This window comes from Talpa occidentalis, unplaced genomic scaffold, assembly GCF_014898055.3.
Source record: "Talpa occidentalis isolate TD23 unplaced genomic scaffold, MPIMG_talOcc4v2.1 talOcc4.10, whole genome shotgun sequence".
Taxonomy (NCBI): domain Eukaryota; kingdom Metazoa; phylum Chordata; class Mammalia; order Eulipotyphla; family Talpidae; genus Talpa; species Talpa occidentalis.
In genome coordinates, this window is record NW_023600993.1 from 24618856 (window position 1) to 24643696 (window position 24841).

Genomic DNA, 24841 nt, shown 5'->3' on the forward strand with positions numbered 1-24841 from the left:
AATACTCAGAAAAGCCAGTGACATTTCTATTTCAAATATTTAATTTACCTTTTTATTTAAATCACATACATATATATCATAAATCTTTCTTGCTGGTTGTATGACACATTAGGGAGAGTTAAAATGGAATATGTATTACAGTTTTCCTATATTTAGAGCATCATATGGCTTGGAAAATATTTGGCTGTAGAAAGATCAAGAGGACACAACTTAAAGAACCTGGTCAAAATATGCAGTTTATTTTTCTTACCATTTTTGTTTCTCATAAAAAAAAATCTACTGTCACTTTCTCAATTAGGTCTTCCTTAGATACAAGATACAGACAAAAAGAGAAAAAAACAAAAAATCCTGAAGACCATAATTTTTCACTAGTTATCATAAGGAAAAATCTGTTTTCCCAAATTATAACTAAAATACAAAAATTTACTCCTATTGTTACAGAATTCATTCTGTCAGAAATACCCAGCATAAGCTAGCATCTGAAAAGTACTCAAGGTTTCCTAATTAGTATATGAAAAAACACCTATATCAATTTTTTAAGATAAACAATATGCTAGAACAGTTGTAACATAATCAGAGAATGTACTATGTGCTGCATAATTGCATAAGACCTGTTTTTTCCTGTTTACTATTTCTAATCCAGAAACTATTGTTGAGATATTTTACTTGACCACCACCCATTACCTATTGTGAAATGATTCAATACTCAGTATCTACAACCATTTAATATGGAGCATTTAAGACTCACTACCTAGATGAATGTGCAAAAACATCAAATAAATCAGCATTTCCTTCACAGCTATAATACCTGAAAATTAAAAGCCAAATTCTGAAAAACCTGCACTCTCCTTAAAAGCAAACAACAAAAACCAAAAAAATTCCCTTAATATCTCCCTTTAAAAATGGCATCTGAAAAATAAATACTCTCATGAAGACACCAATTCACACATGTTCTTACAGGAAGTATTAATATACTACATTTTAAACATTTTCGAAAGGTAGCACATTCTTCTGTATGTTGCAATAGATGCTCCAGATCTGCAATAGTGCTGCAGTCATGAATAAACATATTCCTCTGAAGTTCTAAGTATGTGTGGCCATATCAAGGACATGAGACAAGCACATCAGATTTGAAATGAATTTACATTACCTCCAACCTTAGGGCCACCTGCTGAACCAGGCTTCCTTGCACTGTTGACAGGATTTCCGGGTGTTTTAGGTGCAGGAACCTTGAAGGCTGAAGCAGCTGATGATGGCCTATTTCCATCCACTGATTCTTCATCATCAAAGCTTTTATCTGCACAAAGCATTAGAAAAAATGTATTTTTAGAGAACTAATCTCTACTCCATTTTCACTAAGATTCAAAAATCAAATAATACTATATATAAAATCATTACTTTGTAAGATATAAAATAAAGCTTCATTGAATAAGCATCTACATATCAGCTAACACTACAAAATAACCCTGTGTTATTTAAAATCAGATTGCAATATTTATCTATTTTCTACCTATATACATTAAGTCAAAACATCAAACCAAATATATTAGCTCTAAGGATAGTAAAAAATATTTTTCATTTCTTGCTACTCATAAGAGCATTTTCTGCCAGCTCCTCCCATAGTGCATCTTCCAGCACACCCTGCCTTATTCCTCATACCCAGATTCTGCAACTTACAATCACAGATCCGTTTGCAAATCAGTCGCCTCATTCCTCTGAAAGCTTTTAATTACCCTCACCCTAGGATGCTCCCAATAGTTCACATGGCCAAACACAGTAGATTTGATACTAATCAAAGATTCTATCAAAAATAGACAGAAACAACCACAGAACCACCACTGAGGTTTGTGCCGGCATTTTTCTTTCTCTTCCCTGCCCTAGGTGCTGTAACAGCCAATCAGCGACAAGGTGACATCATCTTATGGCAGCTACTGCCAGATGAAAGGTAAAAATTCTCCATATATTTAAAAAATTTTCTATACAGCAGCAATCCTTATTATACATTAAAATTTCAAAGGCATTTAACACTAAATGTTTATAAACCTAAATTTATTTTATCTTATTTAATTCACATAAATAATTAGACAAATAGAAAATATGGTTTTATGCAATATTCACTCTGCTGGGGTGCTTATTATTGCATCAGTAAAACATGGAATATCACAGTGCTCATTACTGCACACAATTAACTCTGTAATCTTAAAACTTGCTGTTGATTTAGGCTATAGAGACCCAACTGAACAATTTGTTCTCAAAAATGATTCTAAAATATTGTTGAAAGCTCCTTTTAAAATGTTTGTGATTCACGCTAATATCATCTCCTTATATAAAATGCAAACAGCCTACCTCTCCCCCATCCACCCCCCAAATCTCTCCCATATCAAAGGATGCATGCATTTTACTCATCTGAGAAGATGGTTTTCTCTAGGACCCTGCACAAACCAAGCCCGACAAACAAGATGGGCGAGGCAAAGAAGCAGCTTTATCACAGGATTCAGATCAATATGCCAGAATCTTCTCCCTTTCATTCCGCATCCCCTACCTTTACAAATACCAAATCAACTGGAATAAAATCATCCCTACACAGGGATACTTCAAGTTCAACTGTTAAATGTATTTTTAAGAAAATGTACTAAATGTTAAGACAGCTTTTATGCATTGGGAAAAAGAGAATCAGACAGACATCCTGATATAAAACCATATTCCATTTCAGCAAGTGTTTTTCTGAAATAGCACAAATTGTAGGAAAAAAGCATCTTCTAGTTAATTTTTTTTCTTTTTTAGCATAATACCAGTAAGGAGGCAGCTTGGATAAATTAAAATCTATGTTCTATATAGCTTGCTCTGTTAAAAATACTAATACCACTCCAAATAAACTTTTTGCCACCATCACTTAAAAAAGCTGTAGCAGAGACATGGAGTAGATACAAATATATAGAGCTAGGCACTGAAACACTGAGTAGCCAGAAGTTCCCATGGAAACAAGTGTTCTGTTGCTACACACACACAAGAACTGAAAAGAGTAAATGTCTCTACCATGAAATAAAATTAACTCTTAACATTCTCAAACTACAGGGAAATTTTTAACATTTTAATCAAAATAATGTAGGGAGAAGTGTTCAAATGGTAAGTATGCAGCTCAGTTCAGTATATTTTCATAAAGTTAACATGTATTATTGTAACCAGTTTCCAGACCAAAGATCAACATCCTGTAAATACTTTCACTGACCTCTTACTAGCCTTAACTTCTAACATCACAGCTGGTTTTGCCTGTTTTTGAACTTTATCTAAAAGAAATCACATAATATGTGTTCTGGTATCTAGCTTCTTTTCACTCAATATGACATTTAGAAAATCCCTTTTCATTATTACAGCTTTCTGGTATATTAATGTTCCACAATTTATTAATATCCATTCCACTACTGATGGACATTTGAAGTGCTGCTAGTTTGAGATTATAAAATCGTTACCCTGGGTCTCCCCTGGTGGCGCAGCTGTTCAGCGCTGGGCTGCGAAGCTGCCCACAGCCTCTGCAGCGTTGGTTCGATCCCCGGCCCCCAGCGAGGGTCCCACATGGTGCACCCACCGCTCCCCACAGCAGTGTATTTCGTTAGTCTGCCTGTTCCCTCCTCTCACCAGTGTATTTTGTCAGTCTGCCTGGTCTGTTCCCCACTCTGGCTCTGGTGAATTCTCTCACCCTCCCACACTTCTGACTGTACCCAGTGCTTGTATAAATAAATAAATCTTTAAAAAAAAAAAAATCATTACCCTAAGAGGCAAGCTAATGATTCAAAATTTGTAGCATTATTGTGGAAGTAATAAAGTAATTTATTTTAGATTTCAGTAAGTCAAAGATGCATATTGTAACCTTGAGATCAATGGTAGTCAAAATGTGTTCCCCAGACCAGCAGCTGAGCATCATGTGGAAATTTGTTAGAAATACAAAGTCTCTGTCCCCAAGCATAATCTACTAAATCAGAAACTGGAGTTGGGGACCTAGCAATCTGTGTAGTAATAAGTTATCTCGGTGATGTACAATCAAATTTAAGAGTCATTATGGCAGGAGCAGGCGACCCTTTTCTATAAAGGGCCATGTAGTAAACATGTTAAGTCTTGCAAACCATACACATATATAGTCTATCTGTGCAACTACTCAGGCCTTTGTAGCACCACAGTGATACACAATAGGTAAATGAATGTGTGTGGCTATGTATCAGTAACATTTTATGTACAAAAACAGGAAGGTGGCTGGATGTGAAGTGTAAGTAAGTCTGCCAATCCCAGTCCTAGGGTAACCACTAAAACACGACTAAATGTTTATACAATAAAATTAATGGAAGAAAAACAATGGATCAACTGAAAAGGAGGAGACATAAAAGAGTGGATAAAACAGAAATTAAAGATAAAGGGGCAAAAATAAAACCAAATATATCAGTAGCTACCTTAAATGTAAATGATTTAAATATCCCAAGTAAAAGACTAACACTAATTTTCTTAAAAAGGCTGCTTGTATGAGATATACTTTTCATATAAGGTCACATAAAAGTTTAAAGTATAATAATAGAGAGAGAGAGAGAGAGAGAGACCATTGTAAACACCAACCAAAAGAAAGCTGGTGTAGCTATACTAATTTCAAACAAAGCAGCATTACTAGAAGCATGCTTGAAGCAGCATTACTAGAAATACTTTAATAATGATAAAAGGGTTAATCCAACAGGAAAAAATAAGAAAACTAAATTTTTATGCACCCAGTAACACAGCTTCAAATATATAGGCAAAAACTGAAAATCAGGTAAATCTAAAAATGCAGGGGAGAATAAATCTTAACCCACTTCTGGTAAGATTATATCCTTTTTGACAACAAAAAAAGTCATAAAGCTAATACATTATCACAAATCCCAAACTGAAAAATGTTTTCTAACTTATGTAGCAGTTATAAATATTCTACGCTTAAAAATATTTTCCTAATAACTACAAAGTATCAGAACTAATCAGTTGTATTTCTTCCTAGCACCTATGTCTTCCTGAAATAATATTCTTATCAGTGAACTGCAAGCTAGTCTGAAAGTAGGCAGGAACTTTGACTTCTTTTGCTATAACCCTATTACCTATAGCAATCATTGGATATCTCTTATAATTTACTAACTCTACTCCCTGCTTCCCACTTTCACCCCACTTGAGTTTATTCTCAGCATAATATCCTGAGTTGAACAAAGTCAAATCACTGCTCAGAATTCTCTGACTCCTACTTGTTCTCATCTTTCTTTCCAATCCAGCCCCACCAGTCTCTTTGCTATGGACTCATATCAGGGTTTCACACTTGGTTTCCTTTGCCTAGAATGCTCTTTTCCTCCATAGACAAACTGTTTACATACCTCCTTCAGGTCTTCCTTCATCTGTCACTTTCTCAATTAGGACTTCCCTAGATACAAAAATTACTAACGTTCTAAATCCTGACATTACTAATCTATCCTTACCTCCCTATTTTATTTTTCTCCCTAGCACTTACTATTTACATATGTTATTTATTTTGTTATTTGACTGCACCCATTACAATATATTATCTAATAGAATGAGAACTTATGTCTACTTTGCCCACTGCCAGGACGACATATAACATAGTAAAAGTATCACGAGGTTATTTGAAACAAAATTTCCAAGGTAAATAACTACATAAAACCTTTGGATAAAATAGTTTTTAAAAAGTTCTTTAAAATGATAACTCACATGGGCCTCCCCAGTGGTGCAAGGGGTTGAGACACAGCCTATAAAGCTATCCACAGCCACTGCAGCACAAGTTCAATACCCCACCAGGGAGCAACCCACATGGCGCAGCAGACTTCTCCCGGCTCGCCCGCTGCTTCCCTCAGCAGTGTGTTTCAGTCTGCCTGTTCTATTCCCCGCTCTGTCTCTGGTGAATCCTCTCACCCCCCACACCGCTGGCCTATACCCCAGTTCTTTTATGCATAAATAAATGAATCTTTTTAAAAAATGATATCTCACAAAATAATTTAAAAAAAGACAGGGACAAAATCAATATATCTGATTTTTTGTTCAAAAGGCCTTATGAGGCAAAAAGAACAGAATTTAAAATCCATGTAAGATGCAGTCTAACAGGAGACCCTTCCCACCACAAACTGGTATATCAAATGACTGTATTCTCCAGATTAAAGTGAATTGTACCTTCTACAATATTTTATGTTTTTTTAAACTTTTCTCAAAATAGAGCAATAAAGTAAATCAGAGTACTTCATGAAGGTCAACTGCTTGGGCAGTCAAGACAAGACACTCAAGGCTTTAAACTTGGTAGACAAACTGGTAGCACTGCTAAGCAACAGCCAAAGCAAATGTAAAATTTTTCTCGGAAGAAAGCTCCTGGCTTCACCTTTGTACAAATAATTTTCCAGAGGTTATTTGACATAAGAAACAAGACACAGGGGCCTCCCCGGTGGCGCAGCGGTTGAGCGCTGGGTTGCGAAGCTGCCTGCGGCCTCTGAGGCGCTGGTTCAATCCCCGGCTGCTCCCCGGCCACGGGAGGAGGGTTCCACATAGCATGCAGACCTCTCCTGCCGCCCGCTGCTACCCTCAGCAGTGTGCTTCGGTCCTTCTGCCTGCTCTGCTCCCTGCTCTGGCTCTGGTGAATTCTTTCACCCTCCCGTGTTTCTGACTGTACCCAGTGCATGTATAAACAAACCATCAGGACCTCCCCGGTGGCGCAGAGGTTGAGCGCTGGGTTGCGAAGCTGCCCGCGACCTCTGCGGCGCCGGTTCGATCCCCGGCTGCTCCCCGGCCACCGGAGGAGGGTCCCACATGGCGCACAGACCTCTCCTGCCGCCCGCTGCTCCCCTCAGCAGTGTACTTCGGTCCTTCTGCCTGCTCTGCTCCCTGCTCTGGCTCAGGTGAATTCTCTCACCCTCCCGCGCTTCTGACTGTACCCAGTGCTTGTATAAACAAACAAATAAATAAATAAATAAATAACATGCCTCTATAAAAAAAATTAAAAAAAATAAACAAACCATCAAACTAAATAAATAAATAAAACATGCCTCTATTAAAAAAAAAGAAAAAAAAGAAAAAAAAAGAAACAAGACACAATGAACAAGAATAAATAGAAATAGATACTAGTAATAGATTCAGTTCAAATTCTAGAATTATCAAATATCTATATTTGGAAGTTTTATTAGGCAAGCATGAAAACAGCTTCAGGAATCAGAAAATTATTTTTTAAAAAATAACAGGTTTTGGGCCTCCCTGGTGGCGCAAGGGGTTAATATGCAACCTATGAAGCTATCCGCAACCACTGCAGCACGAGTTCGATCCCTGACCTGCCAGGGAGCAACCCACATGGTGCAGCAGACCTCTCCTGGCTCACCCGCTGCTCCCCTCAGCAGTGTACTTCAATCTACCTGTTCTGTTCCCCACTCTGTCTCTGGTGAATCCTCTCACCCCCCCTATACCTCTGACCTGTACCCTAGCTCTTGTATACATAAATAAATAAATCTTTAAAAAAATAAAATAACAGGTTCATAAAACAACCAAACAGAAGTTCTAAAGCAAAAATATACAATTGAAATTTAAAGTCAGTGGATAGACATTATAGCTGATTAGACACAGTTCATGAGGCCATTAGTGAACTGGATAATAAATTAGGGGAAAAAACAACACCTAGGATACATATTTACTAAAAAAAACTAAAAGGGGGTTAAGTACAGAAAGCAACCTATAAATTATGACTAAGTTGGCACACCTCTGTACAAAACTATTTCAAAACGACAGTATTCTAGTTGGGTGTAGAAACTGAACAGGTTGAACATACCAAAAAGCACTAGAAGACAAAATCTAATAAAATGAGCACGATGCAGCTGTTATTTATAGGATGAAGATGGAAAAGGGGAGAAAAAGGAGGAGGAGCTAAAAAGTAGGAGATGGAAATGTAGGAGTTGGTGAGGGAAGAGTAGTGGGAGGGGCAGACGGTGATTGAAGCTGGAAATGGAAATAAAGGAGGAGTGGGGGAAAAAATAAACAAAGGAAGTGGAGGACGAGGTGAAAACAGAGGAAGAAGCGAGGAGGAGAAAAAAGGTAGAAGGGGATAAAAAAGGAGAGTATTGCTAAGGACATGCAGAAAGAGAGGGAAAGAAGAAAGAAACCCATGAAGGACAGACTTTACCTTTTGTTGCCTTCACATAATATCTGGTCCCTGAAAGCACTGAGATATTATAGACCCACAATCCCATATCTACACGTCTGAAAGCGAAAAGCTCTAAAAGTCCAGCTTTAAGTTTGTGTTGTCTTTTTAAATTAATTTGGTGGTAAAATCTGAACTGATCTGAATTCAGTTTATGGCTAAAATGATGAAAACACGAGGCTATTCACTGGTTTTATTTCACTTACTATGAATTTGCATACAGTTAACTACAAAAATACTAATGTGTTTGATTACAAGATGCTGCCCCAAACTAAGCTGGAGTTTTTATATATGGTGTGTGACTTTTCTAAAATCTGATATATTCTGAAAAGCAAAACACAATTTGTCCCCAAGTTTTCAGATAAGGAATGGTAAGTTGATATTACCATAATCAAAGTCATTCTTTTTCTTTTTTCCTTCAAAGGAAAGATATATTAAAATGGCTAGTTAAATTTTCCACTTCATTTTTATGAGAGTATATATATTGTGAAACCTGAAATCTCTACTTCTAAATTCATATAAAAGACAAAGAACTGTTCCTCCCTATATGTTAAAGAAAGAAAAAGCCAAGACTTTACAGCTTTATAACATGTTTCATAGGAAAAAAATTATTTTGTGTAGATTTTCTTCGGTGAACCAACCAATTCAAAAAGAAGAAACCACAACACCATGGATGGATTTCATGCACAAAATACAGTTTCATATTAAATATTTTCTTATACCAAACTTCCTCTTTTTACTTGAAGCTATCTTCTTCCTTATTCTAATTAAAATAATGTCCACAGGATTTTGGATTTCTAAACTTGTATATCAAGCAATGACCATAGTAATATCTAACAAATAAATTAGCAACTGAGATTAGGAAACAATAATCTCTATAAGTTATCTTATCACAGGTGTCTCAGAAAACTTCAACAAATTTCAGCTGTCTGCACTCACCACTCTGCTCTTATAATAGTATATACTCTTTTTGGCTTTCCTCTGGCCTCACAGTTCCCTCTAACTCAGTGTCTTCCTCTTTATTCTACTACTAAATGCTGAATAGCCTCCTCTCCATACTACATACTTTCTAAATGGCTTCACCCATTCTCAATAGTTTTAGATTTCTGTACACTGACAACACTCAAATGCTTATCTCTAAGACCATCCCAGACCTATATATTCAATTGTCTACTAGACATCTCCCCTATGAATATCTCACCGGTACCTCTTAATTTGACACACATAACCTAACATCAACATCACCTCCAAACCTGAGTCTTCACCCATCCCAGTAAATAACAACATCTATCTGTTCAGTTGCTCAAGCTCACCCCACAGGAGCCTCATCCAAGGTTTTCTCTCCCTGTATGACTGCTCTCTATACCAACTGTTCTTGTTGCATGTAACTCTTAGTTTTATCTCAAATCCACCTATTTTTCACTTTACCTCTGTTGCTAAGCCTAATCTAAAACTAAACCAGTATTATCTCTGCTTATACTGCTACAACAGTATAACTGTCTCCTAGATTCCACTCTTGATCTTCCAAACCACAAAGTAGACAGTGTGATCCTCTAAAAGTAATCTGGACCTAGGACTGATGAAACTGTTAAGTGAAAAGCTGATGGGGAACTTTATAAAGGATGGATTAGATGGATAACACTTGAGCCCCCTGTTCAATATTAACTATCCCAAAGAAAGACAAACAGGCACTGTATGCCTTTAGATAAAAAGGCATAATACTGATTGCAAAAATTTGTGTCAAACTACCCCAAGAAACAAAAATCAAAAAAATCATATGTGGCTTGATCATTAGCAGAATTTTCAATTTTCAGAAAGTACAGGGGATATAAAAACATTAAAAAACAAAACCATAAAACTTGGCAGTGTAATCACCAAAATCTAGTATATGGGAAAACTTTACCTGAAAGATATTTTTTTCCCTCAACAAATAAATGGCAAGAAGAAAAAGAGAGAAAAAGAGATGTACAGAAAAAAGGAAAAAGAGATGTACAGAATCTTAAGGGGTATATCAATTATTCACAATGAGGAATCTTGTTTGAATCCTATCCAAACTGTAAAAAGATATTCATTAAATTTAAGGAAGTGTGAACATTGAATACTTGATACTAAGGGTTAATTTTTTATGAAAATGGTACTGTAATTGTCTTCTAAAAAGACATTTTATTTTATATACGTGCTTGAGTTCATGTGCACATGTGAACAAACACACATACTACAGTAAAGCAGAACAGTAGGTCTAGGGGAAGACAGTAAGGGATACAGATGAAAAAAAGATAGGTTATATATTGATAATGTCATGAAGCTGATTGGTTATCTAGATTACAATATTCTCTATTTTGTGGGTATGTGTAAAACTTTTCCTTAGAATTCTCAGAAGTCAACTAAAAACAGAAAGAACTGATGAACCTTTTAGAATGACAGAAAAGTGACAATTCTAAGCAGCAAGTACAGAAATGATTAACAAGAAACAACTAAATCTCTAAGGAGCAACTTCTTCAATTAACTCTTTCAACCTCCAACTCAGAGAGTTCAATATCTTGCATATACATGAGCACACGTGTGCACAAACATCCAGTTCTATTAAATGGGACAACCAGAAAAGAAAAAAGAAAATTCTTGGAACCGTTCAAACTTCTGTTTGCTAAAATTAAAATTTAATGGAAGGGTTGGATGAGAAAGTCAAAGAAATCTTCAGAATACAGAGTACAAAAGAGAAAGAAGTAAAACTTGAGAAAATGAAACATAAAAGACAATAGTATATCAATCAACCTATGAGGTTTAACATCTATTGATAGTAACAATTACATAAGGAGACACTAAAGTTACTGAAAAGAGAAATGTGCCAAAAATTAAACAAGAAAGTAAACAAAATTTCTTAGAGCTAAAGAAAACCATAGCCTTCCAAAGTAAAAGTAATTAAACAGTACAAATTAAAAATGTCTTCAATTTAAACTAAAATGAAAATTTTCAATAAAATTAGAAATTGAAAATCATGCTTTAAATAAAGCAATGGCCAAATTTCAACAATCACATGAAGGTGCTTTGTTCTAAGCATCACAGTTCATCTTATTTAACTATTTTAGTTTTTTAAAAAGTCCATTCCATATAAAAATTAAATAAGGCCAAGAAATTCGATAAAGTCTTTTAAAATTTCTAAGTAGGAACTAACTCACTAGCTAAAAACATATTTGAAGACATTTACCCCCCCTTTTTTTTTAAGATTTATTGATTTATGTATATAAGAGCTGGGGTACAGGCCAGAAGTGTGGGGGGTGAGATGATTCACCAGAGACAGAGTGGGGAACAGAACAGGCAGACTGACCAAAGTACCCTGCTGAGAGGAGCAGCAGGCAAGTCAGGAGAGGTCTGCTGCACCATGTGGGTAGCTCCCTGGCCGCGGGAAATTGAACTCTCGAACTCATGCTGCAGAGGCTGCGGACAGCTTCATAGGTTGCATCTTAAACCCTTGCGCCACCAGGGAGGCCCCATTTGCCCTTTTCTTTAAAGGAGCCCTTTAAAAATTCAAGACCTTCAATAGTTCAATGAAGTTCAATCATTCAAACCATTATTTGATATTAAAAAAAATTAAGCAGCAAGATAGTTAAGGATCACATAATACTGAACTTATTTAAATAAGTGAGGTTCATAAGGTTTATTTAGAATCTCACAGTATCTAGCCATTTCACGTACTTAAATTTTCAAAAGAGCTACAGATTGATCATAACATGTCAAGAACAGGAACTATAACATTTTACCCATACAAAGAAAAGATGCAAACCTTTTCTTGAAGATTTAGGTTCATTAGCAACATCATATCTGAGGATATGTCTATACTGGTGACTAATACCTTTAATCCACATGGGTCCATTTCAAGAAGGTTAATATTACTAATCTTAGTGCCCACAGCATACTGTCTACACTGCTGCTGAACATCAAATATTTTGTCCCTTGTAATTTACTTTTCCTCCTTATAGACTCTTTATTCCCTTATTGCTCCTAAAAGAAAAGTTTAGTCTTTTTGCCAGTAAGCTAAAAAGTTGCTTTCTTTCAGTGATTTACTTTACTAAATCCTAGTGTATCATATAGGACATTCAAGGTTCTGGAAGAGGAGAGATTTATTCAGCATTAATTTCTTATTATTGTTCCCTATCCCAAAACTAGCTACATGTAAGTTTGCAGCAGTCCCAGAATGTTTACCGCTATAAAGCCAAGGTTATATTATCACTTGTATATATTTTTTAAAAGATTCATGTTTGGAATAGACTATGTTGAAATGTTTGAAGTTTAGAAAGGCTATTGCAACAAAAACGTATGTCTTTCCAGCCATTGTGCAGCATAACAACAAAAGGCCAAATTCCTCTTAAGTGCTGTTGATGCAGATAGCAAGGCTCAGTCACATAATAATCCTACAGATTTTTTAACTCTATCTGGTTTGAATGCCTAGAGCTACTTCACAATCATCTGAATGCTTGTTTTTCATACTCTTGTGTAAGAATAAAGACAACTAAACAAAAAGACACCTGAAAGCCTCTTACAACTCTTTATAATCATAGGTCTTCACACAAGTCCAAATTTGCCAAGAAGTAAAACTAATGAAATCTTTCATATGGTCTTGAAGTTAAGCTTATATAACAAATATATTCAATGGCCAGAACATATAAACCACGAGTATGAATACACAACAAAAAAGTCAAATAACCAAAAAGTTGGTTAAGGATGCCAGAAAGCAATCCCCAGAAAAGGAAACACAAACAACCAAACATATGAAGATAACTAATCTCATTAGAAAGCAGAGATGTTTTTTAAAGTGTGAGCTATTCCATCCATCTGATAGGTCTTTTTTTTTTTTTTTTTAAGATTTATTTATTTATACAAGCACTGGGTACAGTCAGAAGTGCGGGAGGGTGAGAGAATTCACCAGAGCTAGAGCGGGGAGCAAAGTAGGCAGAAGGACCGAAGTACACTGCTGAGGGGAGCAGCGGGAGGCAGGAGAGGTCTGAGTGCCATGTGGGACCCTCCTCCGGCGGCTGGGGAGCAGCTGGGGATTGAACCGATGCTGCAGAAGCTGCAGGCAGCTTCGCAACCCAGCACTCAACTGCTGCGCCACCGGGGAGGCCCTCATAGGTCTTTTTTTAAAAGCTTAACAAGACTGAAAATAAAGCACGGACTGTTGGTAGGAAGGTAAGTCGTAATGCCTCTTTTTAAGAAAATTACTTACAGTTAACACAAATGAATAAAAAATTTTGATCCAGACCTTCCATTTCTAGCCTATTTTAAGAAACACATGTGTGCACACATACACATGACTTGTAAAAACTGTTTATTTGAGAAATATTTAGAAAAATTATATATGATCAATCCATGAAATTCCATAAAAGAAGAAATAGTTATGATACATTCCTACTATGAAATACTATGCAACAGTTCAAACAAATGAGGCAGTCACACATAATGACACTTAAAAATAAAATCCCTAAGCCTGCTGAGTAGACGTAGTAAATGGCAAAAAATACCTTTAGAAAGATATCATTCATGTAAACACAGCCAAGACAAAAAAAATCATGTGATACAAAACAAGTTATTAAGTTTGATACACAGTAATTGGTATGAAAAAAATAAACTCCATGCTACTACTGTTCATCTCTGTTTATATTTAAGCTCAGGACTTGGAGGTAGCTGAGAGGATTTTTGCTTTATCTGTATTTTTGAACTTTGAAAAGCAAAATATATTTGTCTATTGTCTGCAATTAAAAATAAAATAACACAGTTTATGAATAGTGTAATCCATATTTTCACAAGATTGTAGCCTCTCTATGTAAGAGAGACTAATACAGAGAAGTATATATAAAAATGCTAAGAATTATAAATCCCAAGATAACCTGTTACTACACACATACAAATGTACCTGTAATGTTTAGAATTTTTACTTAGTGCTCCTTTTGGCAGCACATATACTAAAATTAGCATCTTTACTTAATAAAGGTGTATTACTTTATCAGTAAAATCCAATGAAAGTACTTACATTTTAAAGAAGAGAATGAGCAGGAAGGTTACCTTCTGAGATTTACAAGAGGATGTTACTTTCATTTTTTAAATCAATACATTCCTAAACACTCAATGTATTTACTACTCAAAAAAAGAAAACAACTAAATAAATGTACATTGATAGCCACTGAACCTAAGATGTTTTAAGAAAGAAAGAAAATCTGATTATAACTCAAAGCAAAGGCAACACTTAAAGATGACTGCTAAGGTTAAAGAAAGAAACTTGCCAATGCCCTTAAGTGTATGCACACTTCATTAATTTTGATGGCTTTGGGCTTCTGCCTTAAAAATTAGTTATAATTTTATTATTCATTTCTATAAGGGCATATATAACAGTAAAATAAATTCTTGGAATAAATGATAACAATATGCAAAACCCAAATCTACTATTGTATTTCCATTAACATGTACATAATAGTTTAAGTGACTGCTTACCAATAACATTATTTTGGTACATTTGCATCCTATTCATCATTGTCCCCAAGGGACAAACTCCTTAGAGAAAAGTCATTATGTAGTCTAAGGAAGGCTGAAACTGTAGAGTTAAAACTCCCAAATACAAATCAGTCTTCCTTAAGAACCTAGTGGAAAAACACACAAAACATTTTTGAGGAAGTTCAAATTTTTCATATATATCTCTGGTGGTGATGCGATTATAAAGTACACCTACAAGAATCCTAACAAAAGGTTTTATAATTTAAAAATGCACAAGTATTAAGTTTTATGAAGGGCAATATCAAATGCACTTGAGGCTCTAGATAGGTTTGCTCTCTGTGCCTGAATTTGGGGTTTATAATTATAATCTCAGCAAGACTTGGCTTCCTAGTCTGCGGAATGGAAATACCAAAATAGTCATTACACTTTACAGAGTTACATGTACCTGAAGAGTTAATGTATACGAATACACTAAAGTGCTTTGGAAAACTATAAAGCACTATAGAAATATGTGCTTTTAAAATTATTCTTATTACAATAAAACAATTAAATCTAATTATTTAATCAAATTACACCCTATGTAGAATTTACGAAAGACTATTTTCTGGAAAACTATTTACTAGGGATACTGACAAATCACAAGCATGTTAATTAAAATAGTGTCCACCGCAAGCCATTTTGCTTCCTTACTTTATTGCCACAGAATTCTACTTGTCACATCAACAAGAAAGATGTCAAGCTAGCTAATCAAATCTTGCTGCCCAAATCTGACATTCTTCCAAAGGCCATGTTCTCTCTCCACAGCTTTTGCATATATTCCATGTTTCTTCCAATATTCCTTCATATCCCTCACCAAGGACTGGGGACTTGCTTGGGTTCCAAGGTAAATTGTCACCTTCTATTTGCCAGATCCCATACAGACATATCCAGTAGAAAAAGATACCAAATGACAAGTAAGGATACACGTGCATACATGCACACATGAATGTACATAAATATACACAAAGTGCCCTTCATCCTTCAGAGAGAAACATATTTCTTACACAGCAAACGATCGTCACTTTAAAAGGAAGTGTATAGCACAAGCAAAAGAAGAAAAATAAATCTTACTCACCATCTCCCATAGCCATTCAGATGGTCCAGGGAGCTCTCTCAAACCAAGAGGTCAAACAGCAGAGCAAATAAATGCAGCTCAGAGCCTGCGCCACTGGGCTCGGCCTGCAGCCTGCAGACACCGGGAGCACTGTGTGACCCAGGCCGCGCTGCAGCTCTGCACCGCAATAGCCAACAGCTGCTACTCCACTTCAAAATAAAAGTCTGGGGTCTTGCTGAAAACCCTCGTTTATTTGGCAGAGTCTAGAAGAGCTTGATCAAGATCATTCTTAAACTGCGCATTTACGGCTAGATACAGGTTATGATGTTTCTCCTTGTACTTGCTGCCTGAAATTTAATGGAAGAAAAGCTCTGGGAGCCAATAAATGCCATCCCACTGGGGGACTTTTAATGCAATCATCAAAACACAAGGCATGTGTTCAGCAATCATTTTCTGCTTCCCTAAAGATATCCATGTAATCAGTAGCAATCACATGATCTGATGGATTAACTGGTTTGTGCCTTTTTAAAAAGGTTTCATCCTTTTGTTGTTAGCTTTTAAAATTTACAACAGAAGATTGCTAGAAGTGCACAAACAGGAATAGCCCAGTTTCCATGATTAACTACGCTCATTATGCAGGAAGCATTTCTGGCTGCCGTAAACAAATCACGTCAAAGGCAGCCCATCAAAGACTGCTCTGTGTGCGGACAGCAGGGCCACACGGAACAAAGCTTGCTTCTGGTGGAGACAGAACCCAACCAGTGCGCAGCTGCAGGGACGTGGAGCAACCTCCATTCAAACTACACAACCATCAGCACATTGCAAGCTCAGAGAAGGCCCTGAGGCTCATGATCACAAACAGATAATGTTTCAAAATCAACCTAAGAGTTGCTTTTCCGCCAATTAGGTATGTTCTAAACATGGGGAAAAAAAAAAAAAAAAGACTGTAAGTTCTCTTCAGACCTCTTATAAGCCAAATATCAAGGAAATTTCAAATCCTAATTTCTATGCTTTATTTTATACCCAGTTTCTTGTCACTACTTCTTTTCTTAGCTATTGTTTCAATCAGAGAAACAGAAATATTTAACAATAATTATAGGCCAAATACTGCATTAGGTCCCACATACACACTAAACAAATCAGAATTATTCATAATTTTTCACAGCAAAAGAGAAAAAAACTTGCAGTCACAGCTACTAATGCTGTTGATGTTTGCATTTGTTAGTATAAAAATGTCTAGAAAGCTCCATGAACAATAGCGACATCAGTACAATAATGGATAGAATTAGACTTTTAGCAGTAAATTCCATGTATACACATGTTGATTCTTAATGATGCACACCTGAAACTTACATAATGTTATAATGCAATGTTACTTTGATTAAAAAAAAGAAAAGAAAGATTCCCATGACGATATCGGGTCCTGCCTTAGCCACAGGGGGCTTGCAACTTTTCAGTCTTTTTCTTTCTAAACTGCTGGTGTTGCCTCCTTTCAGTTATGATCTGATTAATTTTAAATCCAGATTCCTTCTAACAGCAGAGCTAATTCATTAGCAATTCCACTAAGTTATATTATAATATGAAAATAAGTCAGTTTTGAAAAACCTCAAGACAAGAAAAAAATGCAGTGTATTTCTCACTATTCCCAAAATAAATATGCTCAGATATTTGATAATGTTATTGAGTGTCCTGAACTAAGGCTAGAGAAAATCAAGACAACCCAATCAAAACTTCGAATATAACACAGATATGGCAATTATGAAAGAAATCAGACAAAAACAAGAGAAGTTATGTAACAGGATATGCATAAAGAGAGAAGTAAAGAAGAGAATAAACAGACTTTTGAACAATAAATATAAGCAAGATATTAGACCATGTTACTTCCACTGATCATATCTCTATCCAGTCTAAAACCTTTCCTCCTCCCAGAAGTCTATCAAAATTCCATGGTGGGGTGGTAGCATACATCTGAGGATGTGTGTACCTATTCCCCTAGATCATATACAATGTTGTAAACCAATGTTACCTCAATAAAGAAAAAAATAATATGCTTTTTGGGTACTGAGGTGGGGATTTACTGATTTTGTTCCCAAATGAGCTGCATATATTATCTTTATAATTAGAGAAACATACAAAATACTTTTTTTTTTAAAAAAAGATTTATTTATTTATACAAGCACTGGGTACAATCAGAAGCGCGGGAGGGTGAGAGAATTCACCAGAGCCAGAGGGGAGAGCAGAGCAGACAGACTGATGAAGAAATACACTGCTGAGGGGAGCAGCGGGCGGCAGGAGAGGTCTGTGCACCATGTGGGACCTCCTCCGGTGGCTGGGGAGCAGCCGGGATCGAACCGGCGCTGCAGAGGCTGCAACCCAGCGCTCAACTGCTGCGCCACCGGGGAGGCCCCCAAAATACTTTTTAAAACAGAGGAAGTTAACAGTGTAAAATGTAAAAAAAAAAAAAATCATCAGCTTAATTGTACTTACATTTGATTGTGCCTACCTGTGAGTACACAGTTTCTAAAATATATGTTAAGAAATAGTTTTGTCACTTGCATTATTATTTGTTTTCAAAAACATTATTTACATGTTACCATATTCCAGAAATGTAGAATTGTGAATTTTTTAATAGTAGCTATCTTGAGAAATTAAATTAACTTTTGGAATTAAAACCCTGTTACACAAAGCAAAGAGAGAGATATAAACAAACCTTTGAAATCTGACTACAGAACTGTGGCTATAAGAAGTGGGGTGGGGGCGGTAAAGGGAGTTGGGGTCCAATATACTACAATGGAAAATTACTGGGGCTTTGGTGGTGGGTGTTTTAAAAGAACGTAGTTTTACAGAAGTTTGAACCTATACCCCTAAAATACAATGTTGTAAACCAATGTTACCTGAATAAACATCTTTCTTTAACCCTGTTAAAACAAATGAACAAACAAGAACTCCTCCCATGTCCTATATGGCCTAAATATTATGGTTCCTAATTACTCTTCCATCTCAAACACCATCTCCCTTCGAACCTATCCCTAGACCTTATTGAACCCATCATTAATTACTTACCATCTCCCTAGGCTATTTACTTCACTTAATGATTGTTCAGATGACAACTTTCTAGTTACAACACTCTTAAAAAGTTATACAACCTTTACTCCAAAATCTGTTTTTTTGGTTTTTTTCTTTATTTTGTAAGAACATGATTTTTATTTTGTAAGAATATGATTTTTATGTTTCATTCCTGAACACTCTATTTGATGTTTCAGTATTATAGATTCAAGTCAAGAAATACTAAAAAAATTTTACTTACTATAATAGTTTCTATCACCGAGTATCATATGGAACAAATCTGAACTGAATGCCATTTTGGGTGAACCCACAACATTTTGTACTTTGCATACATCCACCAAATGAGAAAGAGAAGAGGTGTATCCTCAATGGCTTTTCAGTTATTTCTATAAGTTTTCATAACTGACTCCTTTGTCCTAAAAAGTTTTCTTGCACTATGATTTTATTTGAATGCTTTAGTTTGAGTGAACAATAAGAATGAGCCAACAGGATTGAAAATTTTGTGGGGAAAAATTATGCAGAAATAAAAAGGAAGTTGAAGAAACTTTCCTTATATTACTTTATGTACAAACTATATTGCCTTCAAATTGTTACTTCACATTTTCTTGTTTTCTGTAATTTCATTTAGTAGCAAGAATTTTAGGAATAATTTGAAATTTCATTAAATTCAATAAACAAACAGTAGTTGTATTTCTTCCATTACCCACTATAATTACTCTGTATATCTATTTGTTTACTTGCTTATGATCTATTTCTAACACTAGGAAATAGGCTCCTCAAGGCAGGAACTTTTAACTATTTTCTTCACTGTGACTGATCTAATTTACATCTTAAGATCATTCTCACTTCTGGGTAGAAAATAGATTCCAGGACAAACACGGAACAGAAGTCTATTTCAGTGATCTAGGTAAAAAATAAAAGAGACTTGGGAAATTTTAATAGTAGAAATGGGAAAATATTAGCCAATTTGATATACACTAGGATTTCAGAGGTAAAAATGACTGAATAAGCAGAATGGTGGAACAGCTCAGGTTCCTAACCTGAGCTGATGAGGAGGACATTGAATGAGATGAATGAGCTGGGGAGTGAGGGTAGAACAGATTTGAGAGAAAGGAAAAAACAACAGGATTTCCCTTATTAGACATCTGAAATGTCATTAATGCCAAAGGCAACCAAATCTATAAGGAAGACATGAACAGGGCTAGAACCACACTTTTAGGGATCACTGGCAAACAGTTATTATTCAAAGAACTTGGGCTGGATTAGATGTGAGAGAGGGAGAAGGGGGAAATTATGGGGGATGGGGGAGGAAAAAGGACAGGGGGAAAAAAAAGAGAAAATGAGAATGAATAAAGACAAGGGAGAAGAGCAGTCTGGGCTCTGGCATCTGTCAACATGATAGATGAACTTCCCTCTTCTAGTATCTTCCTTTATTAATTAATCCATTTAAGTATTTTTCAATGACAACATAACTATTATCAAAAACACAATAACTAATTTCTACACACAAATACATACATATCATAAAATTTAATGTTCACATTTGACCATACTTGCAATAGTCATAACATAACCTCTAAAACAAACAAACAAAAAATCTCTGAAGACTTCTTCCAAAAAATGAATGCCACAAAACTATTATCCCATACCTTACTATTTATGGAGTGATAAGAGAAAAATGGAAGCTAAAAAAGAAAGGGAACAAAAAAGCTTCTGCTTTGAAGATAACAGAAACAACTTCACAAACACAACAATGATAGTACTTCCAAAATAAGATATATCCAAATAATATCTTAAATTTATAATATGCATTATACTTTTTCCTTTGAGTTGTTTTCTTTGAGTAAAGAGTTTGAAATACACAAATGAGAATGTACCATTAATGGTAAAAAAAAAATGTCTTAATAAATTTTAACAACTCTCAATCTTCTTTGCTGTTTCTGGTTTCTGTGGAAATGGAAAGAGGTAACTGCTGGAAAAATAAGGACAAGGTACTTAAAACACTTTCTATTCAGAGAAGTGGAGTGAGAAACAGCTGGTAGTCAGGGTGAGGACTGGTAGCACCAAAGTCAATTTATGCTTCTGGAACTAAGTTTAGATTAGGGGAGACACAATCTTTATAACAGTAATTTCCCATTTTATCTAATTTCCAGAAGAACAAAAAGGTTCAATCTTGGTTTAAATAATTACATAAAATAAATAAATAAATAAATAAATAAATAATTATATGAACATCTACTTTTCTTATTACTTGATATATACAACTCATAAACCAATTTTTTTCTTTAAAATCATTTAAATTGCTAAACAAACCACACTTTAATATGAAGCCAATATTCTAAGGGATAAAAATCATACAATAGCTTTGAAAGTAGAATATACTCTTAATATTTAGTGAATGAAGTCTGGGTAAATGCTACCCAATAAAACCAAACACAATTTAGCAAGCTTACAAAAAGGAGAACAACTACCCAATAAATGCCACACACTAACTCCCAACCTCCCTGAGTTCCAACATGGTCTCATTCTAACTGAGAAGCCAAAGATGATTATGTTGGAAGTTCCTAAATCTATCTTTTCACCACTATCATCACTGATGATCTACACAGGGGAGTAACAGAGTGAATCAAGCCCACAATATAAAAAAATTACTCTGGGAATTAAAACATTGTTTCATGCATGGAATATGGGAGGCAAAAAGGTCATCATACCTTCAACCTAAAGATAGAGAGGAAGCAAGAGAACAGTATCATTTTATACAATTGGCCCATTATGAAAATTTCACTTACTCCAACAACTCAGAGTATAGGTAATGATCAACAATAGGATGTATATCCTAAGTTTCAAGTCACAAAATCATACCTGCTGCTGAGTCAGTGACATAACAGCTAAATTTAAAGCATGTTATATTCTCTAAAACTTTGCTAAATAATCTTATAAATGTTTAAGAACTGGAATAACTCAATTACTCTTACCTTTGCAGACACTCAAAATCATACCGCCCGAATTTAGCACTTCATCAAATTTGGCAAATATCATTTCTAATCTGGGAACAAAAAATAAATTTTTGTTTGTTTTACATGCAAAATTGTTCAAATAGAAACAATTTCCTTCACAATTTTCTTGAGAAAAAACAATTCCAGGGATTCAGTGAGTTCTCCATATAAACTCTTTTTTTATAGTTAAGTCACTAGGGCCTCCCCTGGTGGCGCAGAGGTTGAACGCTGGGCTGCGAAGCTGCCCACAGCCTCTGCAGCGCAGTTTCAATCCCCAGCCACCGGGTGAGGGTCCCACATGGAGCACAAACCTCTCCTGCAGCACCCGCTGCTCCCCTCAGCAGTGTACTTCATCAGCCTGCCTGTTCTGTTCTCCGCTCTGGCTCTGGTGCATTCTCTCACCCTCCTGCGCTTCTGACTGTACCCAGTGCTTGTATAAATAAATAAATAAATCTTTAAAAAAAAAATAAGTAACTCACTAACAGGAGACACAAAGCCTCCCTCTCTCTTCAGTCAAGAGAAGCAGTCAAATACAGGCAGCACTCTGACACTGGCAGGCATATTTGTGAAAAGTTACATTTCCCACAAAGCAGTTTCACATTTCATCATAAAATTTTTTCAAAGCCATAAAAAATATTTACTTGCAACATTACAATAAACATACTCAGTCACCAAGACACTTTTCAAAAGTACATAAAATCATGCTAAGGAAATTTAAGGCAAAAAATATTAAAATGTCAGAAACTGAAGTGATGTTCATGTGACTGAAAACCTGATGCTTTCCCTATTAATCTATTCTCATTCAACACCAATTCCAAGAGTACTACTGATTTTATATTCAGATACTTTCTACACTTCTATCATTTTTTTTAGTTAACAGGTGTTACTTATTACAAAAGCAATGAACACTCACAACAGAAGGAAGAACACTGTCATGTTGTCTTTAATTGTCTAATATTTTGTCTTATCCTTATGTGTGTCACAATAGCATTTCTAAAACTACAAGTAAGCCCTTGCTGCACATTCTTTCATTTCCTACCTATAAACTGAGAAATATAGTTCTGTTGTGGTCTAAAATAATTTACCTTATTTGAAAACTCTCTAGGAATTCATTGTAATGAGATTTCTGAACTTTAACCTCACCTCTTATCCTCAATATGTGCAACAATATTCACACATCTGAAAGCACTTTAGTCAAAAGACACAGGTCCTGTTGTCCTGCAGAGTAGTATATTTCAGAGAGTTGACCAGACACTAGGCGGACTACCCAGAGACAAGATGTGGAGAAGAAACATGGGAATTCAAAGCTGAGACCTCAGAACGAAGACCAGACGAACCAGAAACAGAAAGGAGAGGATTTAGGAGAACTCTTTGGGGAAAAGGCAGAGTAAGATTTAAAAGCATCAAATTAACGCTCAATTACAGAACAGGAAAATGGGATAGGGAACTAAGGACAGAAAGCTAAGAGAGAAGACAGGAAAAAAAGAGAGAGAGAGAGAGAGAGAGAAGATAGGGCTGGTAAGGAATTTAGGCAGGATAGATAAAATATACAGCAAGGAAAGGACAGGTGCAACTCTAATGGGCAGAGGCATCAATTGAAATACTAGGGAAATACGACACTAATAGATCAAAAAACAAACAAAACAAGGAAAAATGGATCAAAGTGGAAGACACACACAACACTAATAGATCAAAAAACAAACAAAACAAGGAAAAAGGATCAAAGTGGAAGACATCATTCAAGGTTGTGTTGGGTTGGGCTAGGAAAAGACACAGGGATGCTAACCTCATAGCCTTTACCTTGCTGCCAGCCCTTACTTTGTTGTTTATACTCTTCCCATAACTGTCCTGTTCTCTCTCATCTGTCTTCCTTTTCTTCTAACACTACTTTCTCACTTTATCAACTTTCAGGCGACACACACATATTTTGGTATAATGATAAAATTTTAATTTCCTGTTTAAAATTTTTATAATGAGTTACGTTCACACCTTCCTATCTTACTTTGGTCCTTCTGCCTGCTCTGCTCCCCGCTCTGGCTCTGGTGAATCCTCTCACCCTCCCGCGCTTCTGACTGTACCCCGTGCTTGTATAAATAAATAAATCTTTAAAAAAATAAAATAAAATAAAAAAATAAAAAAATTAATACAGTATACTTTTCTTTCTGTGTGGCCTTTTCAAGCATCAAATATAAAAAGTTCCATGTAGCTACTTAAAAAACAAGCTTATTCATAACAGAGAATCATTGCACATACAATCTGGCAGCAAAGAAACAAAGAAACACCTTAAGAGCTGATAGAAGAGACTAGGATCTTTTAAACATTTGGGAAGAAAAAAATTAGGAAATTCAAAACAGATGCTGGATTGTCTAAAAGATAACAAACACTTAGAAGGCCAAAGAACAGAACTTTAGAATCAAGTCCAAAGAGCAATCACAGTATCTCACAATTTATCTTATTTTAAATATCAGCTTCACTGAGATAAAAGTCACATACACATACAATTCACTGCTTTAAAGTACACAATTCAATGGTTTCATTATATCCAAAGTTATGCAACTATCATCATGACCAATTTTAGAACCCAAAAAACAAGCAAGCTGGTACCCATTAGCAGTCACTCTCCATTTCTCCCAATTTCCTAGGAATCACTAATTTTACTTTTTTCTACAAAGTTGAGATATGTGGCCATTTCATATAAATGAAACCATACAAAATGCTGCCTTCTATGACTGCCTTCTTTAACTAGTAATGTTTTCAAGGTTCAGCTATGTTATAGCACATTTCAATCATTGCCGAGCATTTAATATTACATTGTATGTATAAACACATTGTTTATCAACTGATGGGCATGTGGGAATATGGGATATTTCTGCTTTTTGGCTATTATAAATAATCATAATGCTATTATGAATACCTATGTACAGGTTTTTGCATGAACATGTGTTTTCATATCTCTTGTTTAGGAGTGGAACTGCTGGTCATATGACCTATGTTTCCATGTTTAACTTTCTGAGTAAA

The 24841-nt window shown here is 35.5% G+C and overlaps 1 protein-coding gene across 10 annotated transcripts in view; it reads right to left on the bottom strand.

Moving 5' to 3' along the window:
- The window catches only part of CLASP2 (cytoplasmic linker associated protein 2), a 149847-nt gene that overhangs the window by 94328 nt on the left and 30678 nt on the right, over window positions 1–24841 (bottom strand). For 9 of the 10 annotated variants that reach the window (XM_037526026.2, XM_037526085.2, XM_054693018.1 and 6 more), the window contains exons 7-8: window positions 21803–21873; window positions 1151–1297 (exon numbers count right to left, since the gene is read on the bottom strand). In XM_037526026.2, coding sequence (XP_037381923.1) covers window positions 1151–1297; window positions 21803–21873 — 218 coding nt within the window. Of the gene's footprint in view, window positions 1–1150; window positions 1298–15782; window positions 16460–21802; window positions 21874–24841 lie in introns of those variants that run through there. The other variant, XM_054693033.1, reaches the window with a different exon arrangement.